The following is a 26,597-nucleotide window of genomic DNA, read 5'->3' on the forward strand; positions in this document are numbered from 1 at the left end:
GTACTCCGTACTTTGATCGATAAACGAGATCGGATCTGATTTCTCCTCCCCGGATGATGACCAGGAATCACATGGACTAAGCTTCTCTTAAGCTCCTACTAAGGGCTAGTCACGACGCATCCCATGCCTGATATCATTTAGGAAGATGATGATTAGTAATCGCTGGTTTGTTTAAGTAGGTACCTAGTAGTTAATCGGCAAGTAAGTTAGGGACTAGATGACATCGAAGCAAGACTATTGGGGCGAGTAGTAACGGCGGATAGCGGGCGGAACGCCGGCTGAAGACAGACGACTTGATTCCCATCACCTGCGCTCCCATTGGCAGACATAACCTCGGATACGGATGCTGACTGAGGCTGCTCCCGCCTCAAGTGCCTTAGTCATCTGCACTTCCTCCGAGCCGATTGACGGAGGGGGGAGCCCCGATTGAATTGTGTCAACCACCGAGGTTTGAACTACTGGGTTTCCTTTTCGTTTACCTAGCTTCACTTCGCGCGAACTCCTTTCTTTTCCTACTCTTCTCCCACTTGATATGTCTCTTTGCTTGGTATAGAATCTCTCCAATACACTAATCACCCTCCTCCTTCGATCCCTTCCGACCCTCCGCCATCCTTCCCGAGATGGCCTCCAGAGGTGCCGTTTTGCCTCTCTTGAGGCGAGAACTGCGACCCGCTTCGTCGTGGGCCTCCAGAACCTCCGCCGCAAATGCCACCCGAATTGCCAACAGTCCCCTTTCACGACAAGCCGCTCGTCCCTCATCACTATTCCCCCGGAGCCGGACTCCCGGCCAGGTGCGGGCGTTCTCGCAGTCGCTGTCGAAGCGACTCACGGATGAGAATGGACATTTCGACCCCCGTCAGGTGGACAGGGAGACGGACGAGGTTGACGTCTGTGTCGTTGGTGGAGGTAAGGAGCACTCCGGCGGATACGTCCCATATCGCGAAAAGTTTCCCCTCGCCGTGGCTAACCGAGTCATTCCGCTAAACTAGGTCCCGCCGGACTCGCTGCCGCTATCCGACTAAAGCAATTGGCCAATGACGCGGGGAACGAGGAGTTCCGGGTCATCCTGCTGGAGAAGGCTGGTGAATTGGGCGCGCACATCGTTTCGGGCAATGTCATGCAGCCGACGGCGATTAACGAGCTGCTGCCTGACTGGCTGTCGGAGGACAACCCGTCGCGGTTTGAGGGCGCCACGCCCGCGGGGGAGGATAAGATGCGCTTTTTGACGGAGAACTCGGCGTACCCCATCCCCGCACCCCCGCAGATGCACAATCACGGCAACTACATCATCAGCTTGAACGAATTGACCAAGTGGTTGGGTGAGCGGGCCGAGGAAGTGGGTGTGGAGATTTACCCCGGATTCGCCGCGAGTGAGTTGGTGTACAACGCCGAGGGCTCCGTGCTCGGTGTGGCCACCAATGACCTCGGCGTCGGCCGGGACGGCAAGGCCAAGGACAGCTTTGAGCGGGGTATGGAGTTCCACGCGCGGGTCACCCTTCTGGGCGAGGGCTGCCACGGCAGCTTGACCAAGCAGGTGATCAAGAAGTACGATCTGCGGCGCAACAGCCAGCCGCAGACCTACGGCCTGGGCCTGAAGGAGGTCTGGGAGGTGCAGCCGGAGAAGTTCAAGTCGGGTGAGATTGTCCACGCTATGGGCTACCCTCTGCCCAAGGACACCTACGGCGGCGCGTGGATGTACCACTTCGGCGACAACTTGGTCAGTGTCGGTCTGGTGGTGGGTCTGGATTACCCGAACCCGTGGCTGTCTCCGTATGGCGAGTTCCAGAAGCTCAAGCACCACCCGCTGTTCAAGGACGTCCTGGAAGGGGGCAAGTGCATCTCGTACGGTGCGCGTGCGCTGAACGAGGGTGGCTTCCAGTCGATCCCGAAGTGCGCCTTCCCCGGTGGAGCGTTGATCGGCGACAGTGCTGGATTCTTGAACGTCCCGAAGATCAAGGGTACCCACACGGCGATGAAGTCGGGTATGCTGGCCGCCGAATCGACGTTCTCGGCCCTCCAGGATGACAGCGGCGGCACCGTCTTCCTGTTCGACTACGAGGACGCTCTCCGGAAGTCGTCGATCTGGAAGGAGCTGTACGAGGTGCGGAACATGCGGCCGTCGTTCAGCACCCCGCTGGGCCTCTACGGCGGGATCATGTACTCGGGCCTGGAGGCGTACCTGTTCAAGGGCAAGACGCCGTGGACGCTGCGGCACCACGGCACGGACGCGGCGGCGACCAAGCCGGCGTCGGCGTACGAGAAGATCGAGTACCCCAAGCCGGACGGCAAGATCAGCTTCGACATCCTGACGAGCGTGAGCCGCACGGGGACGAACCACGAGGAGGACCAGCCGGTGCATCTCCAGGTGAAGGACTGGGACAAGCACACGGAGGCGGCGTGGCCGCTGTACCAGGGGGTGGAGAACCGGTTCTGCCCGGCGGGAGTGTACGAGTACGTGGAGGACCCGAGCAAGGAGCACGGGGTTCGCTTCCAGATCAACGCGCAGAAGTACGTTTTTTCTCTCCCTTTCCTCTTGATATCCCATCCGGGTGAACACCGCTAACACGACATAGCTGCATCCACTGCAAGACCTGCGACATCAAGGTGCCGACGCAAGACATCAACTGGCAGACGCCTCAGGGAGGCGAGGGTCCTAAGTATTTCATGACCTAAGCCCCGTCTCTTTCTGTCCCATTTCGTTTTTTTACCCTTTGATTGTTTCTTTTTATACCGTATTGGAGTTGCTTGCTAGACTGCGTGGCGGAGTTGGTTCCGTTGCGGTTGTCCATAACCACATTGGTCCTATGTTGAATATCTATGTGTACGAAAAGCCCTCGCGTTTCTTGACTTGACTGGAGTGAATTTGGCACGGAGTCTGTCTGTATATAGAAGTTCATTTTCATTACCTTATTCTCCTACCTTATAGTAACTATTATAACGAGCTTACTTGATTGTATTGATTGCCTTGATCACATGAGATGATATCAGTGGCGGAAGACGGAAGATGAAGATGGAAGATGGACAAAGTTTACGCCGTCGGTCGGGGAGGAGGAAAGGAAGAAGTGCATCTACGATCTCGGGGCTGATCCGCGTGGGGATTATCCGCCACTTGAACCGTGGAAATACACCGGGCGGTCCGCCCGATCGAGTACATTGTATACTGATTGCTTAGTAGGGATTGGGTGCTTCATCTGGGTTCGGCGTGGATGGTTCTGCCCACGTGAATACGTGATCTATAGAAGGTCCATCAATCTTTACAGGTGAGAAGAGTGACAGTCGAAGAAGTACATGAAATCATAGGTAGGTAAGGTATGTACTAGACTAAGAAGAATGTACCACATACCGCATCGGGCAAACCCGACATGACACTCAGAATACCACAGAGTGAAGCGACAATTGACAGACTGACAGGATTAACTCCGAAAGGGAGCAGCGGGGGCCACGTGGATTATGGTCCAGGGCAAAGACATCCGCCTCACTTTGGATGTACAAGTGACAAGTCACTCGGTCGTATAGTGTATGGTATGGATGTCTCCCCCGTTAGTACGGAGTCATCCTGGTCTGTACTTTTTGGCTCTAGTTTTTCTTCTCCTGTTTCATATTCCTGGGTATTAGTATTACTATCCATATTCTCATCCATGTTATTATCTATCTTACTATTCCTATTATTAATTCTTGTCTCCTGTTAATTTAATTTAATTTACTTTCTATCCAGTACTATTTATCATGATTATATTTTTTTGCCTGGCGGTCAACCTGCGATCGATCTACTAAACTAGCCTTGGTCTCGCTCTCTCTCTCTCTCTCTCTTCTCTTCTCTTTCTCACTCTTCCCCTCTTCTTCATTCTTTTTCTCTCCTCTAGCTTTCTCTTCCATCCTTCGTCCCCAGTCAGTGTCTCACATACGAGTCATTGGCATCCTAGTCTCCAATCTCCGTGCATTTCCAAGCCAAACTGGATATTGAATCGGTCCTTCCACGGTCCCAACATTCCAGCCCCTCCTCACTAGGCCCACCGGCTAGCTAGTTGACTTTCCGGAGCGCCTTTCAACTGTGGATGCACACTACCCGGAACTATCGCCAGATCCGAGGACTATAGCTAGTTGATCCCCAGGCCCGACCTTTTCTTATCTTTACTTTCGATTTTTCTTTGCACGACCGTGTTTACTCCCACGCCGGTTGATAGGATCGTCTTGAACCTCCACGGTTTCCAAAGGCCAGATCCGTCTTGGAATTTAGCGCTCAATCGTGCGCATTCATTTTCTTCATTTCTTTCTCTGTTTCCATTCCGCTGCGACATCCAACCACCAGCATGACGGAGGTTTCTTCCACTCGACTCTATCTCGGGAATCTTCCCCGCAACGGTATGCTGGAATCAATCAATCTTTCTCCCACAACTCCCCCAAGAGGTTCCCTTGCCTGTTTCAGCCCGGATGTGTGGACGTTCCCCGGCGGCGTCACACCGACGGTTCCCGCATAGGAAGCCCAGCTGGAGGACGACAGACCTTGTGCGCGCCTACGGCCAATCGGTCGCATCGTTGTCGTTGTCTTTGTGTTTCCCCCTTCCCTCTCTCTTGCCCCCGTCTGACCCATTTCTGGACATCCCAAGGTGGCCCCGTAATGAATCTCTGGAGTTGTCTATCCGTTTGATGCGAGTGAGCTAACATGTGTCACGGCGTTCCCTGCGGACGCTGTGAGTCTTATCCCAGTGACTAAACCAGACATCGAGGAACATTTTAGTACCCATGGCTCCGGCAAGGTTACCGAGATCAAGCTGATGAACGGCTTCGGCTTCATTGAGTATGAGGATGCGATGGATGCCAGAGACATTGTTCCCGGTAAGACCGCTATTTCCCGGCTTTGCGCTGACCGCGTGGTCGCATGTGGCTAACCTTTTCTCCATCAGCCTTCCGTATGTACTACATCGCTCCAACGTCGCAATATCCCAGGATCTAACGTTTCGTAGACGGCTCCGATTTCAAAGGTGAACGACTCACGGTGCAGTTCGCGCGCGGGCCACGTCGCAAGGAGAACCCTCCTGGCCCCATGGACCGTCCGGCTTTGCCTCGTCCTCGGCGCACAATCTTTCGCATGATGGTTTCTGGACTCCCGGAAACAAGTTGGCAGGTTAGCAGTCCACGTCCATTTCTCTCAGGATTCCCCGGATACCACCCAGCTCGGATACTCACTGCTCGATGACTGCCCTCTGTTCTGCTGTTTTTTCCGTTTTCTCTTCTACCTCTCTTTCCGTTCTCAAAGCGGGAGACGCTCCATGGATCTCGAAAAAAGGCTCTGGCTCGGCGGAGCCTATCGTGCCTCCATCTTAGCCGCTCTGGACGGTGGGGAGAAGGTCTCCACTCTGCCGCCGGGCCGTTCTCGGGGGGCGGGATGGTAGAGCTCCGCCGGTCGAGACCTGCGATCAACAAGGTCCTGGACATTTTCCACTTTGACGGAACAGCGTCAGACCGACACGGATACAGCCCCCCTTCCACGGAACCCAGTGATCTGACACCGCCTTGCCCACATGTACTTTGCTGTCTTGTCTTCTGCTTTGACGTCCACCTGGAGCCTCCGGATTCCCACCACTTTACCTGGACATGGACTCACGTGGGGACATTCTATAGGATCTCAAAGATTTTGCTCGTCAATCCGGACTAGACGTGGTCTACTCCGAGACCGGCCGTGAAGTCGGCAGAGGGTGGGTGATGATCGAACATGCTGGAGCGGCGCAAGGATTCCGTTAACCCCCAATTTCTCAAGGTTCGTCGAGTACGAGACCGCAAACGACCTGAAGACCGCCATCGAAAAGCTGGATGGCCGGGAATTCAAAGGCTCGCGAGTGACCTGCGTTGCCGATGTAAGGGACCTCTCTGCGCCCAAGGAAACTGGAAACGCCCCCATCCTCATGCCGTCTCTAGATCCAAAACCCTGATGACCGGGCCCTGCGTGACCCCTACCGATCCCGGTCCCCTCGACGGAGCTATCCTCCCATGGATGAATACGACCGAAGGTTCCCAGCCCCTCGTGGATACAGCCCGCGCGCCCACTACCGGGAGCGATCCCCCATTCCACTCCGACGGGACTACTATGACCGGGATGGCTATGGGCGGCGGACGCCCCCCCGTCCTCGGATTGAAGACTACCCGCCCCCACGCCGCCCCTATGAAGACCCCTATGATGTCCGTCCCCCGCCGCCCCCGCGTTACGACGACCCGTACATTGCACCCAGGCCCTATGGACGTCCCCGCTCTCCTCCGCGGGTCGAGTATCCCTACGAGCGCCGTGCATACTGGTAAATATCCACTGTCATTCTATTAATGCTGTGAATGTATGACAAATACCCATGATGCGTCGCACTGCTTTGTGTTTAATATTAGTATTGATATTTTTTCCCCCTGTCTCTGGAGGATCTGTTTCTTTGTGTTTCCTGATGGTTGGAGCGACTCGATGGAGTGTTCCTGGAACGTGACGGCGTTGGACATAGCGGGGTCATCTTCATACCAGACAGATGCGGGCGGGGGAAGGGGGGAGACGGCGGGGAAGAAAAGGAAAGAGAAAGGTGAGGAGAGGAAATACGGGAGGGAAGAGAGAAGAGGACGCAACTCAGGATAGAGAATGTCCCCAGGAATTGGTCCTCCTTGCCTTATGGTTTGCTACGATCACGATGTCTGGCTCTGCGAGGCTAGGAACGGGGGTGGTATGGTAATCGAGATGGAAGAAAAACAACGACCAGTGGAATGTCGGCTGCTCAGTCGAGTAGATTCCCCTCTAGCTCGTGCTCTGTCATAGGATGGGCTAGGGTTGGTTGATCGGGAAAGGAAGAAGATGTATGAACCGATTGCGTTTCATTGCGACATGTGTATTTAAGGGAGAATGCGTGCGTTGTGTATATTTGAAATCCAATGAGAAATAATGATGTGTTGTTGTATAGATCCGTCCGGCTCCGCGATGACGGTGCGGCTGATAAGATATGCTGTCAAAGGACTGACTAGTCCAGAATAGTCCAGAAAGCTGTCAGGTGGTCGTCACATCTGATGGTCTTGTTGATCCTCCGACTTTAGATCCGATGATTGTCTTGACTTTTTTAATATGATTTATATCTGCCTCTCTATACCTAGAAAACACCGCCAAGTGCTCTTTTGACACTCCACTTGCTGCCCAGAGACCTAATCCCGGACAAGCCTTGTGTACACAAAACCAATTACCTAATGAATACCGTGAATCCCGCACGTGAAGTCATCCATAAGACACCAAAACAGGACTAGCGCCATCCCGCTTAGCACCGGCGACCGCTGATTGGCCCGAATGTTTTTCATTTCGGAGGCCAAGACAAAAGTTCAGCCTGAGGTGAGCTCTGCGTCTCCAATCGAATTATTACCTCTCTCTTTCTCTCTCTCTTTCTTTCTCTCCTTTCTCTTTCTTCTGCACGGTGTGCTCTCTCACTTCTCCGACTTCAGAGTCTCCTTATTTCCGGGAATTTCCCACTCATTTGACCCCTTATTGAACCATCCAGCTCCGTGGTCTCTATGCCCATGTCCCCGTCTGCGCCTACGTCTTCATTGTCCGTTCGTGTTTGCTCCCCTGGCTCCTTGGCCAAGTATCCCGTCCGAACCCTAACGTCGGACGACTTCCCCTCGACCGTGATCGACGACTTTGGACCCTCGTCCTCCCGGGCTGGATCATTTCCCAACCTGCTGTCCGACCCCTCCGTCAACGGGGTGCTTTGGCTAGGGGTGCAGGGTCCGTCCTGAAGAAGGGCGGACGGTAAATCTACTCCAGATCTGAGGATCGAGGATTGAGGATCGAAGATCGAGGCGTCTTGTGCGCTTACCTTCGCTTACCTCCACCACCCCTGGCGTCGTCAGTGGGTGTATGCGCTGAGCTTCGGTGGACTTTCCCCTGCGAAGGTGAGTACGGCTTGGGGCCCCTTACCTGGGGTTGTTTCTCGTTATTATTTTTCTCTTTCAAGTACCCCACTTCGTGTGGGAGCCCCGGATGGACCCTCGTTTTGGTTGACTAACCTTTTCTTGTGTCCTCTTCTTAGCGTTGCAGATACTTCTTAGTGGGCTTGAACATATCCGTCTGTTGTTTGGTCCAGTGGACGTAATCGGTGAACTCTACGGATCGAACCTCGCTGTCGCCGTCCCGCTCCGAGAATCTTTCGAATGTCCGTTGGTCTAGGATTCAATATGATGGATATGAGGGAAGCAACCAATTCGACTCCCTTTCAGGATGACCTTTCCGTGGGCGACGTGTTTACCCCCCAGGCGGACATGTCGCAGAGTCAGCCTCGCGACCTCCAACTGCCCAGCAACCCACGTACCGGCTTCCACATGGCCAATCGCAGTCCCCAACGCGCCCCGAACCCGGCAGTCGGAGGGATTCGTGAGGGTGTTGCCTCTCCGGTCCCCAAGATGAATGCTGTCCCGCTGTCTGGGAAGACCGAGCGACGCCGGAAGAAGAAGAAGCACGCGGATGGAGTTGCTCCGGCGGTTTCCACCGTGCGCGGGTTCAACCCCATCGGTTCGGGCGACGAAGACTCGGACATGTCGGCCGCCAGTTCGCGGGCACCTAGCGCGCGACCGCATGCGCGCGTGGGAACCAGCGGGAACAGCCCGCCGGCGCAACCGGTTCCCGGCTGCAGCGTTAGCGCATTGAAGCTCCAGCTCGATTCGATGAGCCTGTCCGCAGATAGTCCGGCGCGCGGCGCCACGAACGGCAGACGCTCGGAGACCCCCAGCAATGTCAGCGTCTGCTCGGATAGCGACCAGACGGAGATTCTGACCAGCTATGAGGTCCCCTTGGAGCATGACTATGTGAGCTCGGACGCCGTCGCGGAGAGTGTTCAAAATACCTCCAGTGTCTGCGACATGCGCACCCAGCTGTGCCGCAAGATGACCACCGATGACTTCGAGCCGTTGCTCTGCCTGGGGAAGGGCTCGTTTGGCACGGTTCTCCTGGTGCGCCATGTGCTCACGGGGAAGCTCTACGCGCAGAAGCAGTTCCGCAAGGCGTCGCTGACGGTGCACAAGAAGCTGGTGGAGCAGACCAAGACGGAGCGCACGATCCTCGAGAGCGTCAGCCGCCACCCCTTTGTCGTGAAGCTGTTCTACGCATTCCAGGACCACGAGAAGCTGTACCTCATCCTGGAGTACGCCGAGGGCGGCGAGCTGTTCACCCACCTGGCCATGGAGCGCATGTTCGACGAAGACGCGGCCGCCTTCTACATGGCCGAGATGGTCCTCGCCCTGGAGCACCTGCACCAAACCGTCGGGGTGATCTACCGCGACCTCAAGCCCGAGAACTGCCTCCTGGACCGCGAAGGCCACCTCCTGCTAACCGACTTCGGCCTGTCCAAGATCGCCGTCAACGACGACGACCGCTGCAACTCCTCCCTAGGCACTTTCGAGTACATGGCGCCCGAAGTCATCCAAGGCAAGCCCTACGGCAAAGCCTGCGACTGGTGGTCCCTCGGCGCACTAGGCTACGACCTGCTCACAGGGGCGCCCCCCTTCACAGCCAACAACAACACCAAGCTGCAAGAAAAGATCCTCAAACAGAAGCTCCCCCTACCCTACTTCCTCGGCCCCGACGCCAAAGACCTCCTCATCCGGCTCCTCCGCAAGGAACCCTCCAAACGGCTAGGCTACCACATGCCCAAAGACCTCCAAACCATCAAGAAACACCGCTTCTTCCGCAAAATCGACTGGAAGGCCCTCGAGCGCCGCGAGCTCACCCCGCCTATCAATCCCGTCGTCACGGACCCAGCCCTCGCAGAGAACTTCTCCGACGACTTCACCCACATGCCGCTGAGCCCGGTCATGACCAGCAACGGCTTCGACGACTTCTGTCGCCAGCGGGGCAGTCACGGCGGGGAGGGCGACCCGTTCGGCGGGTTTAGCTTTGTTGCGTCGAGCAGTTTGCTGGACCATGGACATGGGATGTTGACTGCTGGGCATTGACTATCTGTGGGATGCCTTCTTCCGTGTTGGAATGGAAAGTGTCTTTGGTTCGGAGGGAGGGAGGAGATTGGTTTTCGTGGTGGTGGTGGTAGTGTAGGTAGTCTGTTTGTTTTTTATCTGGGGTTTGCTTTATCAACGTTGTTATCTGGAAGGTGTGCTGTATGATGTATCTGTAGACTGTAGACTGTCAACTATCTCGTAACTAACGGACAAGACGACACTGTAGACACTGAATGAAAGCGAGCCTCCCCAGCTGGCTGACTTGCTTTTCCTATCTTCTTGTACAATCCCCTGTCTAATTCCGTCTCCTTGTATATCTATCTATCTATCTATCCCCTTAGGCAGGTATGGTATGTATGGCTACTTCATTCTTATATTATGATGATCCTACCTGCTATCCTACCTACTACCCTACTCACTATCCTACTCACTATCCTACTCACTATCCTACTCACTATCCTACCAACTATCCTACCTACTATGCTTATCCAACCAAGTATGTGTGGTTGCAAGTATGTGTAAGTAACAGTAGTAGACCTATTCGCTGAATAATAATGATACTTTATAGCAATTGAGTTGGATTCAGATTTAGATTCAGATTTAGATTCAGATTTAGATTCAGATTTAGATCTCATTTTAGATTCAGATTTAGATTCAGATTTAGATTCAGATTTAGATTCAGATTTAGATCTCATTTTAGATTCAAAGTTAAATATAATCTAGATACAGAAGGCTATAAAACCGACACAAACGTGGTATAGAAAAGCAAAGACTAGGTAGGTAGGTAGGAAACAACCACGACATCCTCTTTCCTCCTCTTACTCCTCCCGCCAGTACAGCTCTATTTCGATCAATCCCGCTGCAAAAAGGAAAGAAGATCGACTGGGTCGATCTGTCTGCAAGGTGTAAACCGATCAGAGCTCCCCCTCCTCACTTCCCCCACCTTCTTCATCTGCATCTGCGTTTCCCTCCGGTGGTGCCGGAGGTGGCTCCTGTGGTGGATGTGGTGGTGGCGGCGGCGGAGGAGGGGTATCCGTTGGCGGGCCGGATGGGGGAGGAGGAGGAGGAGGAGGAGGAGGAGGAGGTGGATGATGTCCACCGGATGTAGCAGAGACACGGTCATCGAATGAAGACGACCCTCTTCGTCCGCCAGTTGAGGACCGGCGTCGGCGGCTTCGGTCGTCGTAGTCCCAGTCTGGGCCGCTTCCGCTTCCGCTTCCGCGATATCGGTCTGGGACGCGTCTAGAGGAGTCTCGGTCGTAGTCCCTGTCTCGATCCCGATCTCGATCTCGGTCTCGGTCGCGGTCTCGGTCTCGAGATGATGGTGATGCTGGGTTACCCCCGTGAGAGAGGTTTCGTTGGACGATCTCGTCGATTTGGCGCTGAATTGGGTCGAAGGGGCGTCTTGCGCCTTGGGATGTTGTGGGGTGGGAGTCACTCTCGTGGTGGGGGTGGGAGTGGGGAATGCGGCGTGAGGAAGAAGAGGAAGCAGGAGGATGGCCGTTGATGGACGGGTGTCGATCATGGGAGAAGGAAGAAGAAGAGGAATGAGGAGGAGGATGGCCCTCGGAAGACGAGCCCATCCGCTGTCGTTTTGGAGAGCGGTCCCCGTTCAAAGAACCCGGGGCATGATCCGAGGGAGCATCTCTGGCACTCCTATCTTCCGGATCCCTGGACCGTTTTCGTCCATTGACGGCGCTGTCCGCCGTCGCTGTCGGCGCACCAAGAGAAGAAGCGGAGGGGCTGCCCGTGTGCGGGATCCTGGTCTTCTCAGCGCCCTCGTCCGAGATGATAGGGGTGGTCGGGTAGTACTGGCTATGTCTTTGCGAGGCATTGCTCTCGTAGAGCTGCGCCATTCTCGTACACGCGCGACGCACCTGCGCCAGGTCGACGTCCACCTGCTCCCACCACGGCCGGCCGAGGGCGTCGTCCTCGAAGGCCAAGCCGCAGTGCCGTGCGGCGGCGTACAGCGCGGCGGCGGCGATGGTGCGGGCCGTGAACTGGAGGCAGAGGGGGGTGAACATGGAGTCGTTGACGAAGGCCCAGGACGCGTTGCGCAGCGGCTTGTGCTCGCTGACGTTGAAGAAACAGATGAGGTCGTAGAGGATGCGGTAGGGCTGTTCGAGCTGCAGGTCGAAGCAGAGCGCCTCCAGCAGCAGATCCTCGTGGTGGAGGATGGTGTCGCGCCATTTCCAGAACTCCTTGGACTGCTCGTCCACCTGCAGGTTGGGCTGCTTCTGGGCGACCCGGCAGCACGACATGACCAGCTCGCGCATGCGCCGGACGTTCTCTTCGACCTTGGTGGCTAGGAACAGGGCCGTGGCTGCGATGGGGTAGGGGTGCATGCCTGGTCGCTGGGGCAGATCGACCATGCTGAAGCGCATGAAGAACCGGTGCAGGTACACGGCGGCGGTGGCAAGGGTGAGCTGCGGTAGCTTCAGCATGATGCCTACCTGCATGATGAAATTGACACCCTTGCTGCGGCTCATGTGTTCTGCGTCCAGCTTCATCCCGTCCAGCACGGACGGCGATCGCGTGAGCTCCTCATCTGTGAAGAGCCATTGGGCCTGTCTCGACAGGAGGACAAAATTCGACGGCGCGGGGACGGGTCGCTGTTCCAGAGGATGAGACGTGGAGGACGCCATGGAGGAGGTAGGAGGCGTGGTACGATCAAATCCCTGTCAGATACCAAGGTCGGTTTAAGGTCTCCGACCGTGATCCACCCCCGAGGGAAGCTTTGTATGTGCGAGACGACGGAGCGTCGGGTGGTCGAAGCCGTGGAAGCGGACGGCTGCAAATGCCCTTCTCCGTCCCAGTTGCTCAAACCAATACTTCAAAAGATCTTAACAGGTCGCGTCATCCATGGTCTGGAAGACTCCTCATCGCATCGTTGACCGGGGGTTGACCGGGGGTTCGGAGCGAAATGGATCGCCGTGTCCCTGAAGGGAGACAGGAGGTTCGCGGAGGGCCGGTGTTGGCGTCTCGGACGGGTGAACGACCCACCAAGAAGAACGTCTGTCGTAGAAAACCTGCTCCGCTGTTTGGAGTCAAGGAGAAGAATAGTTGCGTCGGTGTCGGAGAGTAAAGGCAGGGAAGAGTGATATGGATGGGATGGCACCGTCTTTCTGCATGAATTTCCAATGATCGTCGGCCATCGGACCTTCCAGTTGTTCCGGTCTAGATTCGGATCGCCAAAAGGTTACAGTATACTTTATGTATTTACTCTCAATTCCAGGTAATTAACATGTCTCAATATGAATAACCACTACAAGATGGTCCTAACTAGTCAAGACGATGTGTACACGCAACAAGTGGTATATCAAAGAACCCGGACAGCATGTCCGTGTAGGTATATGATTCGCGCTCCAAACTCCAGATGGCGCCATGCATCGGGGCAAAATTCCCCATGTCATAGCAATCACGCAAGAACGAAATAGAATGTGAGAAAAGGAATCAGAGATAAAGGGGGTAAAAAAAAAAGGAAAGGCAAAATATTAATACGGTTATTCCTCCTCGCTGACTTCGCTCTCATCCTCGCTAGCCACATAATGATGCGAACCTTCCGGCTGGGATTGTTGACTGCGCTCTTCTTCCTGCCGCGCGCTCTCTTCAAAGGCCGCTTCCATCTCGGCGGCCAAGGCATCGTCGTCCTCGACGTCCTCGTCGGGAGCCGGCGTCGTCGAGACGGGCTCCTCGCCGCCCGCGGGGCAGGGCGTGCTCCGGCTCCAGCCGGTGATGGGAGGCGTAGGGCCTCAATCTCCTCATCGTCGTCTTCTTCGCCCCCCTCGGCCGGGGTGTTGTTGGACGAAAAATGGGCCGGATTAATGTTGAAAACCGGTCGGGACGGAGGCGGGGAGCCCATGTCGATGATCAGATCGCCGTCGATGATGATGTTGGACCCCGGAGACGGGGCCGCCTTGTCCGCGGACCCGAACCCGGCTTCGGTGTCGGAGGGAGTGGACTTTGGTGGTTCCCGCGGGGGCGCATGTTTAACCTTCTCCACTGCCCGATCAGGTTCGATCTTCTCGACACGCGCGCGGGGAGGAGAGGCCGCCTTCGATGCAGCGGTATGACCCTTATTGCCCGCCTTGGGCGGCTTGCTCGGCAGCCGCAGGGGATTATTGGCCGGCTTCCTCGGGCGCGGCTGGGGCTGGGGCGGGTTTGGTGGCCGCGGGCAACAAGGGGGTATTCGCCTTACTCGCACCGGACGGAGGCTCGGGGGTCGCGTTGTCCGACATAGACTTGTCATCGTCGCCGTTGCCCTTGGGAAGAAAATGGCGGTAGTCGTACGGGTTGTCGTCGTCGGCGGGCCCGTCATCGTCTCCGCTGGCATCCCCCGCGGGCTCATCGTCGCCCACACCATGATCCTCGCCCTGCAACGTTCTCAGCTGGGAGTATTGCTCCAGCACCTGCTTCTCGGATTTGGCCGGGGCCGAACGCAGATTGAAGTTGAGCTGCGTCGTCACCGGCTCCAACACGAACACCTTTCGATTGGGATCGAACACCAAGACCAGATTATGCTCGTCGCGCCCCCGAAGTGCCTGCTCGGGGTCGATGCTCCCTCGGTATGAATAGGTCAAGACATTTTGTTCCGCATTCGGGGCTTTGTCGGTGATCCTCAGGCCGTAGGAATCCCGTGACTGCGAGTCCCTCGTGATCACGGCCCGCTGCTGGGCGGTCGCCGACTTGGTCTTGTAGTTGTATTGAATATTGTATAGCCGTGACTTCGACGAGGTGGATTTTCCGGCTAATCGATCCCCCAATACGATAGGGTACTCCGCCTGTTTGGTAGGATCGATTAATCCGCCGGCGGGGAGTGCGGAGGTCGCCATCGGGGAGGTTCGATCGTCGGGCGGGTCGGGGACGGGGATATGGATGTCAAGCGTCTGACGCGGATTAAATTTCTCTGGTTTATATATTATGATATAGTATTTCTGGGAGAGCTCTCATCTCCCAGAGGAGCGACTTTCGACAGGATGATCACTGCATGCACGCAAGGGCGAACGTCACACCAGGACCGACAGCTGCGAAGACCCAGGAAGCGACCGGAGAACCAGCACCGATCGCGGGAGCGGAGGTATAAATAGAAATCCGAGAGCCAAATCAGGAAAACAGAAATGCTACATATCAATCAGGGGTCCCTCCTTTTTCTTCCCGAAGAAGAACCTGTGTTGTGGAGCGGAGGGAGGGATTCAACAGAGAGAGCAAGAGGGAGGGAGAGAGGAGGAAGAGGAAGAGGAAGAGGAAGAGGGAGGATGATGGTCCAGACAACGTAACTCCACCCGGTCCGCAGCTAATCCTTCTTCCGGTTTAGCGTCTTCTCCCTCAGCCCCCCCAAGAATCATTGTCATTCGACTTCATGATTCTTTCAGCATAGTTTGGAGTTATGAGCTGAACTGTTGTGGTTCTTTGATCTCCCCTGTTCATTTACGCCATTGGGTGGTGTTTCTTGCTTTATGCAGGTGAGACGGCGCGCAAGGCACTCCCACCCTTGGAAGAGGATGGAGGATGTCCACCAGTGAGCTGCTCCAGACGCCCTGCCAAGGCCCGATGCTTTCGTGAGATCTCCTCCCACTCCTGGGCCATACGGTCGTCTTCGTCATCTTCGTCGTCTGCGTCGCTCAATTCAGTGAGAACCATACTGAAATCCCCCCCAAGGCGCCCGAGACTGGCAGCGCAGTACAGGATCTGCGTCAGCAGACTCTCTCGCGAGCTTTTGTCCTGGACGTTGGGAAGATAGGTGCGTAGAGTGTCCGTCAGGAGCTGGACGAGGTGGATGGGGAACGTAGAGAGTGCCGGGGGAGGTGTTGTAGAGGGTCGGTGTCGATGGCGGACGGGGAGGGCGATGCCGCAGCCTTGATCCGGGCGTCGATGCCTCGGAGGCCTGCCACGGCGAGATCCGACTCGGATTGATCGGGGGAGAAGATATTTTTGTAGAGAGAGACGATAGCAAAGCTCTGTTCGCGGAAGATCTCAATGTATCGCTTCAAATACTTCTCGGTCTGGTGTCCATCCGACCACGATCCGGCGCCGTTCTTCGCACCTCTCTTCCGCGCCCTGCGCTGCGTTTCCTGGTCGGCAAGCTCCCGTAGGGGTTCCAAGGCCTCCAGCGTGGTCACCAGATTGGCCAGTCGGCAGATCAGAAAAACCGCCCCCAGGGCGCCCTCCCCCGTGCCGGATCCTCCGTCGTGAAAGAGGCCCTCCAGCTCGGGTGCGACCCGTCGCAACCAGCCCACCGTCCTCATCGCAGCTGCGAGTCGCAGGTTCTGCGCCCGCAGGCCCCCAATCAGGTTGCTCGTCATGTCTTTCATCGCATCCTCAGCTTGCGAAGTCACATCCTTGACCAACGCAGAATCGGGGTACAGGGTCTGTAGTCGCTTGATATGGGCGTAGAGATCCAAAGCAGCCGAATATGTCGTCGACAGCGAACCGCCCGCTGTGCCGGAGCTCGCTGCGGCCGACGACACCGCCGTCGAGAGGAGGGTAGGGAGCTCCAGAATATCCGAGAGTCGGTCGACATTTCGGGCCAATTGCATACTCCGCTTGCGCTGCTCCAGGGAGGCATTCTCCGCGGCCCGACTGTATTTCGAGGAGAAGCAGACGGCCTCTTCGTCCAACCGCGGGACCGCATCCCGGAGCTGCTGGGCGTCGCGGGTCAGGCGCGGGATGGAGGTGCGGAGGTTCGAGAGGTTGTCGGCGGAGGTGATGAAGGTCCGGTGGGAGCGGTTCGACAGGGCCTGGATCGAGAGGAGGGTCGAATGGGAGGACTGCGCCAGCGATTGGGGTTCTGTTTCCTGCAGGGCCTCGAGGGAGAGGGTCGGTAGTCGATTGAGGTACTGGGCGGTGGTCGCGTCCTGTTCGGGGGACAGGGGCTTAGGGGAATTGGCCGTCGGGGCCAGATGGGGGGAGAGAAGCTCGTAAAGATAGTCCGCCATGATGCAGACTCCCGTGATGTGGGGATATTCAACCGAGTTGTCTCAACAGAGTCGACGATGTGGGGGGTTGATGGGGGGACGAGGAACTGGACAGATCGGGGGGAGAAACCACGGCTACTAATTAGTACGGTGGCCTCCGCGGCAACTGGCGCAACATCTCCGATGGTCTAGTATTCCTCTATATTTACTGTCTAGTGGAACGTCTTGGAGGATATTATTGCGTCCGGTATAGTCTACATTTCTCTTTTCTCATGAGGATTGATTGATGATGCCATGTACAGAATTCTATCGCTGACTCTATAATGTTGCCCTCATGCCTCAGGCACCCCTGATCCTATCTCCTCCTTCACTCCTATCAAGTCCCAATATCAAAGACGTCCGGCGTCCATCCTATACCTCATTGGTCTTGCTTTTGGTTCTCTTCTGGCCGCATGCTGGACATCACAGACGACTCAGAGTGAAAGTTCCCCCAATACGTCAGGCGACTATCAGTACTTTTGGATCTCCCGTTTGCGATTTCAGGCAGATGAGCAACTTTGACCTGCATGTAGGCATCCTTCCAACTGCATGCAGACTCGCCCAACACTGGTCTCGAACCCCAAGTCTTCCAGATCCCAATCGACCATGACACGAGCAAGTCATGAGCACCATTCTCTCTCAATATCGGTTTCGGGCCTGGTTGCCTTCTGAGTGTAACCATTGACTCCCAACCACATCCCCCGTTCCTAAACCAGGCCCAGAGCACCAGGAGACTACCATGCAGACTCGCCAACCGGGCGAGAGACCCAACATCCAGCCTTGAACCCTCGACAACATGCATCAAATGCATCTCTGCGGATTGGTCGATACGGCATCACGTGGGCCAGCATTGACATCACTGGACCCGCTAACCCAATTGAGCGATTAGGTACTTTCACTTGGAGGTTAGGTTCATGACTTCCCAGTCTTTCTACTCTTCCAGACTGTTGCCCCCTCTTTTTTGCAGACTGCTGGGGTTTCTTGACTGGGAACATTTCTAATATATAAGGTGACCCGGTGGAATTGTGCAAGTACTTGGTGATACGCCCAGTTCATGATACTGCTTGACCGTTCGAATCTTCGGCCCCTCCATCTCCACCTCTCCCCTCTAGGTGCAGGCAAAATTAGCAGCCATGGGCAAGCCACGGGTAGGATTTCCCGAAGAAGCATACTCCTCGAACTCGAAGCGTCTAACGGTCAATAGATGATCATTCTGATCCGTCATGCCCAATCCGAGGGGAACAAAAACCGTGATATTCACCAAACCGTCCCCGACCACCGGGTCAAACTCACAGCCGAGGGCCATCGACAAGCCCGGGAGGCAGGCGCCAACCTCCGTGGACTCCTGCGCCCGGATGACAACATCCATTTCTTCACCTCCCCCTATCGCCGAACTCGGGAGACCACCGAGGGCATTCTCCAATCCCTGACCTCCGATTCGCCGTCCCCGTCCCCGTTTCCGAGAAACACCATCAAGGTCTACGAAGAACCCCGGTTGCGAGAGCAGGACTTTGGCAACTTCCAACCATGTTCCGCGGAGATGGAGCGCATGTGGATGGAGCGGGCAGACTATGGGCATTTCTTCTACCGCATCCCCAACGGCGAGTCGGCCGCGGACGCCTACGATCGGGTCAGCGGGTTCAATGAATCCCTGTGGCGACTCTTTGGGGAGGATGATTGCGCCAGTGTGTGCGTCCTGGTGACGCACGGGCTCATGACGCGGGTCTTCCTCATGAAGTGGTACCACTGGAGCGTCGAGTATTTTGAGGATCTCCGCAACATCAACCACTGCGAGTTCGTGATCATGAAGCTGAATCAGGACAATGGGAAATACGCGCTACAAAATCAACTTCGGACGTGGTCAGAGTTGAGAAAGGAGAAGGAGGGGGAGCGACAGCAAGAACGGGCGATCAAGGGACTCGGGCCGGCCCTGTCAGTGCCTAGTACCGACGCGCCCACCCCGTTCCGGCGCAAATGGGGAGGCTGTCCCGAAGGCTGCAATCATGGCATTCGCAGGAAGCCTTCCACGCGTGCGTCTCGCCCAAATGGAACGGATCAGCTGCGCTCCAGCGACACCAGCCATAAACAGGTTCACAACGCCGGTCATGGCCAGGACCAGCCGGAGGGTCATCATCACCACACCCGCACCCATCACCACCATCACCATAACAGCGCCCACCATCGTCCTATCAAAGCGGAAATGGCTACCGCGACGCAACAGATGTTAACGGCCCCCGAACCAGCCCTGGGAGACCAGTCAAGCGAATCGAAGCCCCTAGACAGAACCATCCCGTCTCCTACGCCACGGCACGAGTTCCTCGATCCGCCAGGGAACGGTACAAACCCGAGCCGCCCGACCGAAAACAGTACCGCCAATGACGGGAGACGCGACTGTTCCTGCGCCAGCCCTAATCACACTCGCACATTTTCATCGCCGGCAGCAAGTCCAAGCCCAACGCTAAGGCGTCCAAACCTGGCCGGCTTCCATCGCGACAGTGACGACCACCTGCTCCACTCGCCTCGATCGAATTACGCCCTCCTTCACCTTGCCGGACGGGATGGTGGTGGCTCCATGAGCGGAGCAAACAGCCTTTGCCCATCGGAAGACGAGCGAGACAGTAGATCGCCATTCCGCAGTGGCAACCGGTCGTCCAATCACCAACCCAAGCCATCCCAAGATTTCGGCAACGACGGGGACGACGAAGGGAGCAGCCACGCCCAACGGCTGCGACGGACACGGTCCCACCACAGTCGGAACAATCCCCACATGAATGGACCGGGAAGACGGAACCTCGCCCAGAAGGTCGCCAACATGCTGAACGAGAGGGATCGAAGCGAGGAAGGCGATGCGGCAGCTCATTCAGACCTGGATCCCGATCAGCACGAGTATGTGCATGAACACGAAGACGAGCACAACGGGGATGACGACGATGGGGACAGTGAACCCCATGCTTTGGACAAGGAGCAGCGCGAAGACCAGAGCATTCACGGGAGTGTCTACTAATCCACTTCCCTTTTTCTTTCTCCAGTGTTTTGAACCTTTTAGATATCACTGCATCTTTATAATGTTTATACCTATCATGATATACGACATGCTCACGAAGTACCTTATACCATGTCTGAATGAATACCCAGTTATATTGGAGCACTAGATCTCTCTCCGTTGCAGTTTGATGCCCGCGTCGATATTAGCATAAATCTGTCTATCATTTAGACAATCTCAAGTGCAGATCAAAAATTAGATCCTACCTATGCCTAGATACTTATACTAAACATTATCAAAACCCTCGTATGGCCCCACGTCAGACGGCGAACCACCCGGGCACGTGAGCGGAGGACGGAACAGTGATTGACTACATCAGGCATGAGCTTGGGAGATACAGACTGCGAGTGACTACCAGTATAGATGGTCCATTCTATATATAATCTACATCTTTCCAGAAAACTTGTATAGCTAACCTTGACTGCGTTAATCGCGGGCTATGCTATCTTTTGGAGTCACAGTCCATGTTACTGCCGGCGTGCCGCGTGCTTACATTGGATTAGAAGACACGATCCATTGCTACTCAGAGCGAGCAAGCAGAGCTGAAATACAGTTGAAATGCAACTTACCTCTCAGACAACTATCCTTTGATTATAATCATCCAATTCCCGGCAGACATCCATTCAAAGTTGACATTGACAATCGGTCTAGCCAGACGGACCGGATCCGTCCCCACATCACCCGGACATAGAAGTACAACCCAACTACAGTATACTTATAACATCTCCAAGAACCCCTCAACCACCTCCAGCCCATCTCTCCAGTCAAATCTAAATACCATCCATTCCCAAAATGTCTCCCCCTTCTAAATCTAAAACCCAACCCATCCTCATAATCGGCGCCGGCGTCTTCGGCCTAACCACAGCCCTCGAGCTCTCCACCCGAGGCTACACCAACATAACCCTCCTCGACCGCACCCTGCCCCCCGTGCCCGACGGCTCCAGCGTCGACGTCTCGCGTATAATCCGGCCCGACTACGCAGATGCATTCTACGCGCAAATGGGGCTCGACGCCCTGAATGGCTGGAAGGGCGAGTTCGCGCCGTTCTTCTACCATAGCGGGCTGCTCTGCGTGCAGTCGCAGGGCTCGGCGGAGTATCTTGAGCGGGCGAAGAAGAATTTACAGGCTCTTGGTAACGGGGCTAATATTCAGACTTTCCGGGGTGGAGAGGCTAACGAGAAGTACCCCGGTATTCATGGCGATTTGGCTGCTACAACCGGGTACTGGAATCTGAGCGGTGGGTGGGCGGATGCGGAGGGTAGCATTGCGTATCTTGCGCGGCGGTGCGCGCAGGCTGGTGTTTCTTTTATATCTGGGCGACATGGGACTGTCACTTCCCTTATCACCTCTTCCTCCTCCTCCTCCTCCTCCTCCTCCTCCTCCTCTTCACCAACATCCACAACACCAAACAAACAAGGGAAAAGAAAAATCCAAGCCGTGCGCACAGCAGCCGGGACGACCTTCTCCGCTCCCACAATCATCCTCGCCACAGGCGCCTGGACGCCCTACCTGCTCGACATGAGCGGGCGATCAATTTCAACCGGTCAGCCGGTGGCATTCATCCAGCTGACACCGGAAGAAGCAGCCGCCATGCGGGGAGAGCGCACACCCGTCATGATCGATCTCAGCACGGGGTGGTTCGCGTTTCCGCCGACGCCGGGGACGAATCTGCTGAAGATGGCGAGGCATGGGTTTGGGTATGAGGTTGTTAGATCGGTGTTTCCTTCTTCTTCTTCATCATCATCATCATCATCATCATCATCATCATCATCGTCTTCTTCTTCTTCTTCACCATCTAGTCCTCCAGATAAGTTCAGTGCTCCAAGTCTAGCACCCTCCAACAGCAGTAACAGCAAAACAACCCTCCCTCAAGACGCAGAACAAGCCCTCCGCGCAGGCCTCGCCCTCTTCCTCCCGCGCTTCAAAGACCGCCCTTTCGTGCAACAGCGGCTGTGCTGGTACACCGACACCCCAAATGGAGACTTCATCGTCGACTATCATCCTGATTATGAGGGATTATTCCTCGCGACTGGTGGGAGTGGACAGTATGTCATCGCCTTACTTACCTATCTTACCCATCTCTCAACCCATCAACCCATCATCAAACCAAGCATACATCAAGGGTATAAACAAAAGTATAAACTAACAGATGAAATAAAAAGTGCATTCAAATTCCTCCCCATCCTCGGCCCCCGCATCGCCGACAGCTTCGAAGGCATTGCACCTTCAGCACAACGAAGCAAGTGGGCATGGCCGGCTTCAAAAGCTGCTATCTCGCGCGGGGATGGAAGTCGGGGTGGACCGCCGAGGAGGGTGTTGAGGGGGGAGGAGGAGGAGGAGGAGAGGGCGATGCTGTGACCTTTTCCCTCCTTCCTTCTTTCTGTCTTTCTTTCTTGTCTCTCTCTGGGCAGGGTAAAGGATAATAAGTGTCTGTCTTACACCTTTGACAGCTCATGTGTGTTCATTAAGTACCACTGCAAGTGAAATGGGATTGGAGAGGAGGTTGATTTGGGTATATATTATATAGGTTGTAGATTATATAGATTATATAAGAACAAGTTCAGAGTGTATCAACAGTGGTATAATGTGCGTGTATATCCCATACCCATATCCATATCATATCCATATCCATATCCATATCCCAGGTAAAGTGCAGTGTAGTGAATAAAGTAAGAAGACATATTAAGTAAACTCTATTCCATCAATAAGGTAAAATGAATAGACAGTAGAACGTTTGTGTAGGCCAAGGTCAATAGGTCAATAAGTCAATCAGGTCATACATACCAAGTCTATATATATCCAACAAGGTAAAAGTCAAAGTAGAGTAAAAGTAGGGCAAGGTCAAAAGTAAGGTAAAGGTAGGTAAAGGAAATCCAATTCATTTTTGATTTGATTTTTTTTTTCTGGACCTTTTGTTGTTTCTCTTTTTTTTTTTAGATAGTTTTCTTGCAATTCAGGTTGCTTGCAGAAATACTAGTAAAGAAGTAGTTAAAATCTAACTTACAATCAATCAATTGATCAATCAGGATGAAGTGAATAAAAAAAAAAAAAAAAAAAAAAAAAAAAAAAAAGTGAAAAAAGGTGAAGAATAAAGAGAAGGGAAGAAGAAGAAAAGACTGATCGATCCAATGTATGAACTGATAGTGAAGAACTGGCAATACCCGAGGGTGCAGAAGTGAAGAAGAAGAAAAAAAGAAAAAAGAAGAAGAAAGTGCATTCACAATCGTCAAATGGCAAGTCAAGCAAGATAAAGAACGAACGAGACTGAAATCACGAGACTCCATCGATCTGCTCCACGGCCGGTATAACGCCAGGCGAAGATACCGGATCCTGTTCGGTCCAGAGGAATATCAACCGGAACAGACCAATGCATCATAAATATTAACAGGGCATGAACGCCAGACTCAAGCGTAGGGGAAGGCAAAACCAATTGATGAACCAACGGCGGGAACGAAACAAGAACAATCTATGGGTAAATGTTCGCCAGGTGAAATGCCCAATCAAAAAACCGAGAACAGAAGAGCGGGGGGAAGCTGAAAAAAGAACAAGAAAAAAACATCATGATGGTCGTGACTTCTCACTCCAGCGGGCAAAAGGCCAAAGGGTGCCTGGAGGACTGGGACGATGCGAACCAGTAAACCCAGATCGTCAAGGCAGGGTGACGGCATCGCCTCCATGTCACGTGCGAGCCACCTTTTTTTTTCTGGTTTTTGCTTTTGGGGCAGTTCAAGACAGAACGCTGGACGAGACTTTTGAGTGAGGTACAGGAACCGAAACCGACAGTAAAACAGGGTTATCATCGCAGGGGAACGAAACAAAGCGAAAAAAAAAAAAAAAAAAAACGGGAACGGTATCATGAGCATATCAAGAATCAAACGCATGGTCGCGAAAGAGAAAAAAAAAGAAAAAAAAAAACAGATCAGGCTGCCATGATGGGTTGCATCGCGCCAAAGGCGCCGCCACACATGTAGTGCTCCATGTGCTTGGCACAGTAGAGGCACCCACACGAGGATCCATGACCCGTCCACACGCTTTGGGCGAAGGGCAGGGCATAGACCGGAGTGTGGTGGTAGGACGGGGGCTGAGACCGCGGCGGCGGGATGTACGACTGGGGCGGCACCCAGGTCCGCGAGTACGGCGGCGGGGGCGGGTTCGAGTAGGCGCCCCAGGGGCCGACCGGGTAGTAGTCGGGGGTGGTCGGACCGCTCTGGGGGGCAGACGGGGGCGAATACTCGGAGGCGGCCGGGTTGAGCCACGAGGTCTCGTATTGGGCGCTCCGCTGGTACTGCGGCGGGATGGGCCCCTCGGGGGACATGAGCGGCTTGGCGACGCGGGACCCGCGGGACAGGTTGGTGTCGATGGGGGCCAGGGTCTGGCGGGCCTCCTGGGCGCGGTTGGACTTGGCACGCCAGGTCTCCCAGTGGGTGAGCCAGGTGCCGAAGCCGTCCTGGGGGTCGTGGATGCGGTCGTGGATCTTCCAGTCGAAGGCGAAGAGCCACTCGAGCTCGATGGTGTTCAACTCGCCGACGGGGATGTTGCTGACCTCGGCCCACGACTTGTTCTGGAAGGTGTTGTCGTCCAGGAACTTGCTGCCGAGGAGCAGGGCGACGGTGAGCATGCGGTAGACCTGGCCACTGCCGGCGGCGTAGACCTTGGCGGCGGAGAGCATGCGCATGCGGGTGGCGAGGTAGTAGAGGCCCAGGAGGATGGTGGAGCTGGGCAGGCGCGTGGACGACAAGATCTGCCAAACGTATTTGCGAAACTGCGGGGGGACCGACGATCCTGGGTAGACGCTTCGCGCGAAGTCAATATCTGCAATGGTGATCTGGTTGATGTACAAAGCATACATTCCCTGGGCCATCTCCGCCACGAAGTCGGACATCTGATCCATCTCGTAATCCAGGTGGGCGGCAACACCACCCGTTGCCTTCTCCTCCTTGCGGGGGGCGGATTGCTGCTGCTGCTGCTGCTGATCGGGTTGGCTCAGCCGGTCGTTGCGGCGGTACTGCGGGGGAATGGCGCTGTCCATGGGCGGCAACTGCACGTTGCTGCGGATGGGGGGGAGGACATTGGCCGGGGGCAGACCGAACATGGACTGATTCAGCGAATGGGCGGCAGCCATGTCCCGACCGGACCGCATCGAGTGGGAGAGGTTCATGGGGGCCGGCTTGGCGTAGCAGGATGATTGGGAGTACTGTTCGATGAACTCGCAGCCACTCTGCGAATAGCGCGGCGGGAAGGCCGACTGGGGGAGGCAATAGAAGGGGTGGTCATTCTCCACCCGGCCACCACCCATCACATGGGGAGGGGTCGGGGCAAGCCCTGGAGGCCAGGGGCATAAAACGACGGCATGATGAGGTCGGGGGAAGAGGAGAGAGGGGGGAGAGGAAGGATAGACCAGTTCAGGACGGGGAGGAGGCAGACGGGTCAGGCTCTGTGGATCGATTCCGTGTCAGCCAACGCAATCGAATGCAGAAAGCAGAAAGGCTCAACTCCAGACAGCGGAAGAGAGTACGAACCGTCTACACGTCCGACACGCCCTGATCCTGGAAAGGGATCGCTCAACGAGCCGTGGCTCTAAATTTGGCGTAGTGAATGTCTCTTAGATGTATAACATGGAGGGATATGGTGGATCGAAGAGAGAAGAGGGAAAAAAAGAGAAGAAGAAAAAAAGATGCGAAAAAAAAGAAGAAAAAAGTCGTAAGGAGCGGTCGCAGCTGGTGTGATTAAACCGGTGGTTGTGCTTCTCTTGTCGACGGGGTATCGATCGGAGGTCGCGTTTCTGGGTCGAGAGGGTTGGTGGTTTCGATTCGACGCGAGGAATCTCCGGGTTGATTGGCGTGCACGAGGGTCGAGGACGACGGACGGGGAGAAGGGAACCACGAGTGGATTTTTTTTTAAATGTTTTGGGATTTGTTCAATGATGGAACGTGTTCCAAAAAGACCAATGGCTCGTGTCAAGGGGTTGTGGGGGATGGACTTGAATTGATTGATTGATTGATTGAATTCAAGCAACGATGAGAACCACAAGGGCAACGATACTTAGTGAAAAGCTCGTTGAGAGGAAGACAGAATTCGAAAAGAAGCCAAAGGATAAGAAAGAAAAAAGAAGAACAGAAGAGGAAGAGAAAACAATGACAAGTAATGAGGAAGAGGGAAGAGGGAAAAGAGAAGAAAGGGTGAATGGTGGGTAAGGTGGAGGGTGGAGGATGGAGGATGGAGAGATGGAGAGAGAGAGAGAGAGAGAGAGAGAGAGAGAGAGAGAGAGTAGAGGGATGGAGGAGAGAAGAGGAGGGGAGAAGGTCAGAAAAGTGAGAGGGAAATTCTCCCCCCGAGAAAAAAGACAAGAAAACGAAGGAAAAAAAGAATGGATGATCTCACTTAGTCAGACTTCCTTCTACTCCTATTCTGTCCGCTTGACCTGCTCGCGTTAGTCATGAACGTTTTACCAGAATTATTTTCTTGAACTCTTCCTATTCAAGTCTATAATTGTATGTAATTCTAATTCTATAATCTATACCTCTCGAAGAATTATGATGATATTATGATAGTACATTAGACTTTTTGAAATTTTCTCTCCAGACTCAACAAGTGAGGCTGTGGACCACCTGGTCCAGTGTCGACTCGGCCAGAAGTTCCAG

The 26,597-nt window shown here is 54.8% G+C and overlaps 9 protein-coding genes across 9 annotated transcripts; 5 read left to right on the forward strand and 4 right to left on the reverse strand.

Annotated features, from left to right (window-relative positions):
• The first annotated feature begins 446 nt into the window (after positions 1-446).
• P168DRAFT_286356 (electron-transferring-flavoprotein dehydrogenase) lies at positions 447-2,916 on the forward strand. The gene is made up of 2 exons (XM_024836328.1): positions 447-906; positions 990-2,916. Exons 1-2 carry the CDS (start codon positions 621-623, stop codon positions 2,561-2,563), a joined length of 1,860 nt encoding a protein of 619 aa, XP_024696802.1. The 5' UTR covers positions 447-620; the 3' UTR covers positions 2,564-2,916.
• A 1,394-nt stretch (positions 2,917-4,310) lies between these two features.
• P168DRAFT_277834 (putative pre-RNA splicing factor Srp2) lies at positions 4,311-6,294 on the forward strand (the record flags this gene model as incomplete). The annotated part of the gene is made up of 7 exons (XM_024835630.1): positions 4,311-4,362; positions 4,633-4,836; positions 4,905-4,910; positions 4,965-5,125; positions 5,623-5,696; positions 5,759-5,855; positions 5,917-6,294. 7 exons carry the CDS (start codon positions 4,311-4,313, stop codon positions 6,292-6,294), a joined length of 972 nt encoding a protein of 323 aa, XP_024696803.1.
• A 1,893-nt stretch (positions 6,295-8,187) lies between these two features.
• Positions 8,188-9,960, forward strand: P168DRAFT_277835 (AGC family serine/threonine-protein kinase; the record flags this gene model as incomplete). The annotated part of the gene is made up of 1 exon (XM_024835631.1): positions 8,188-9,960. One exon carries the CDS (start codon positions 8,188-8,190, stop codon positions 9,958-9,960), a length of 1,773 nt encoding a protein of 590 aa, XP_024696804.1.
• Positions 9,961-10,650: 690 nt separating this feature from the next.
• On the reverse strand, positions 10,651-13,031 carry P168DRAFT_286360 (putative cyclin). Its single transcript, XM_024836329.1, has one exon. It carries the CDS (start codon positions 12,603-12,605, stop codon positions 10,875-10,877), a length of 1,731 nt encoding a protein of 576 aa, XP_024696805.1. The 5' UTR covers positions 12,606-13,031; the 3' UTR covers positions 10,651-10,874.
• A 164-nt stretch (positions 13,032-13,195) lies between these two features.
• Positions 13,196-15,241, reverse strand: P168DRAFT_286361 (uncharacterized protein). The gene is made up of 3 exons (XM_024836330.1): positions 14,140-15,241; positions 13,767-14,093; positions 13,196-13,677 (listed from the first exon to the last, which is right to left on the reverse strand). The coding sequence occupies exons 1-3, from the start codon at positions 14,790-14,792 to the stop codon at positions 13,464-13,466; spliced, it is 1,194 nt and encodes a 397-aa protein (XP_024696806.1). The 5' UTR covers positions 14,793-15,241; the 3' UTR covers positions 13,196-13,463.
• Positions 15,242-15,280: 39 nt separating this feature from the next.
• On the reverse strand, positions 15,281-16,895 carry P168DRAFT_308304 (Dor1-like family protein; the record flags this gene model as incomplete). The annotated part of the gene is made up of 2 exons (XM_024839180.1): positions 15,281-15,723; positions 15,852-16,895. The coding sequence occupies 2 exons, from the start codon at positions 16,893-16,895 to the stop codon at positions 15,415-15,417; spliced, it is 1,353 nt and encodes a 450-aa protein (XP_024696807.1). The 3' UTR covers positions 15,281-15,414.
• A 989-nt stretch (positions 16,896-17,884) lies between these two features.
• On the forward strand, positions 17,885-20,046 carry P168DRAFT_262435 (acid phosphatase DET1). Its single transcript, XM_024834749.1, has 2 exons — positions 17,885-18,061; positions 18,118-20,046. Exons 1-2 carry the CDS (start codon positions 18,047-18,049, stop codon positions 19,915-19,917), a joined length of 1,815 nt encoding a protein of 604 aa, XP_024696808.1. The 5' UTR covers positions 17,885-18,046; the 3' UTR covers positions 19,918-20,046.
• Positions 20,047-20,646: 600 nt separating this feature from the next.
• Positions 20,647-22,518, forward strand: P168DRAFT_308306 (NAD(P)/FAD-dependent oxidoreductase). The gene is made up of 2 exons (XM_024839181.1): positions 20,647-22,001; positions 22,119-22,518. Exons 1-2 carry the CDS (start codon positions 20,749-20,751, stop codon positions 22,312-22,314), a joined length of 1,449 nt encoding a protein of 482 aa, XP_024696809.1. The 5' UTR covers positions 20,647-20,748; the 3' UTR covers positions 22,315-22,518.
• A 1,357-nt stretch (positions 22,519-23,875) lies between these two features.
• Positions 23,876-25,252, reverse strand: P168DRAFT_277841 (putative cyclin-like protein (Clg1); the record flags this gene model as incomplete). Its single annotated transcript, XM_024835632.1, has 1 exon — positions 23,876-25,252. One exon carries the CDS (start codon positions 25,250-25,252, stop codon positions 23,876-23,878), a length of 1,377 nt encoding a protein of 458 aa, XP_024696810.1.
• Between the last annotated feature and the right edge of the window lie 1,345 nt (positions 25,253-26,597).

This window comes from Aspergillus campestris (genome assembly GCF_002847485.1).
Source record: "Aspergillus campestris IBT 28561 chromosome Unknown P168scaffold_1, whole genome shotgun sequence".
Classification (NCBI taxonomy): domain Eukaryota; kingdom Fungi; phylum Ascomycota; class Eurotiomycetes; order Eurotiales; family Aspergillaceae; genus Aspergillus; species Aspergillus campestris.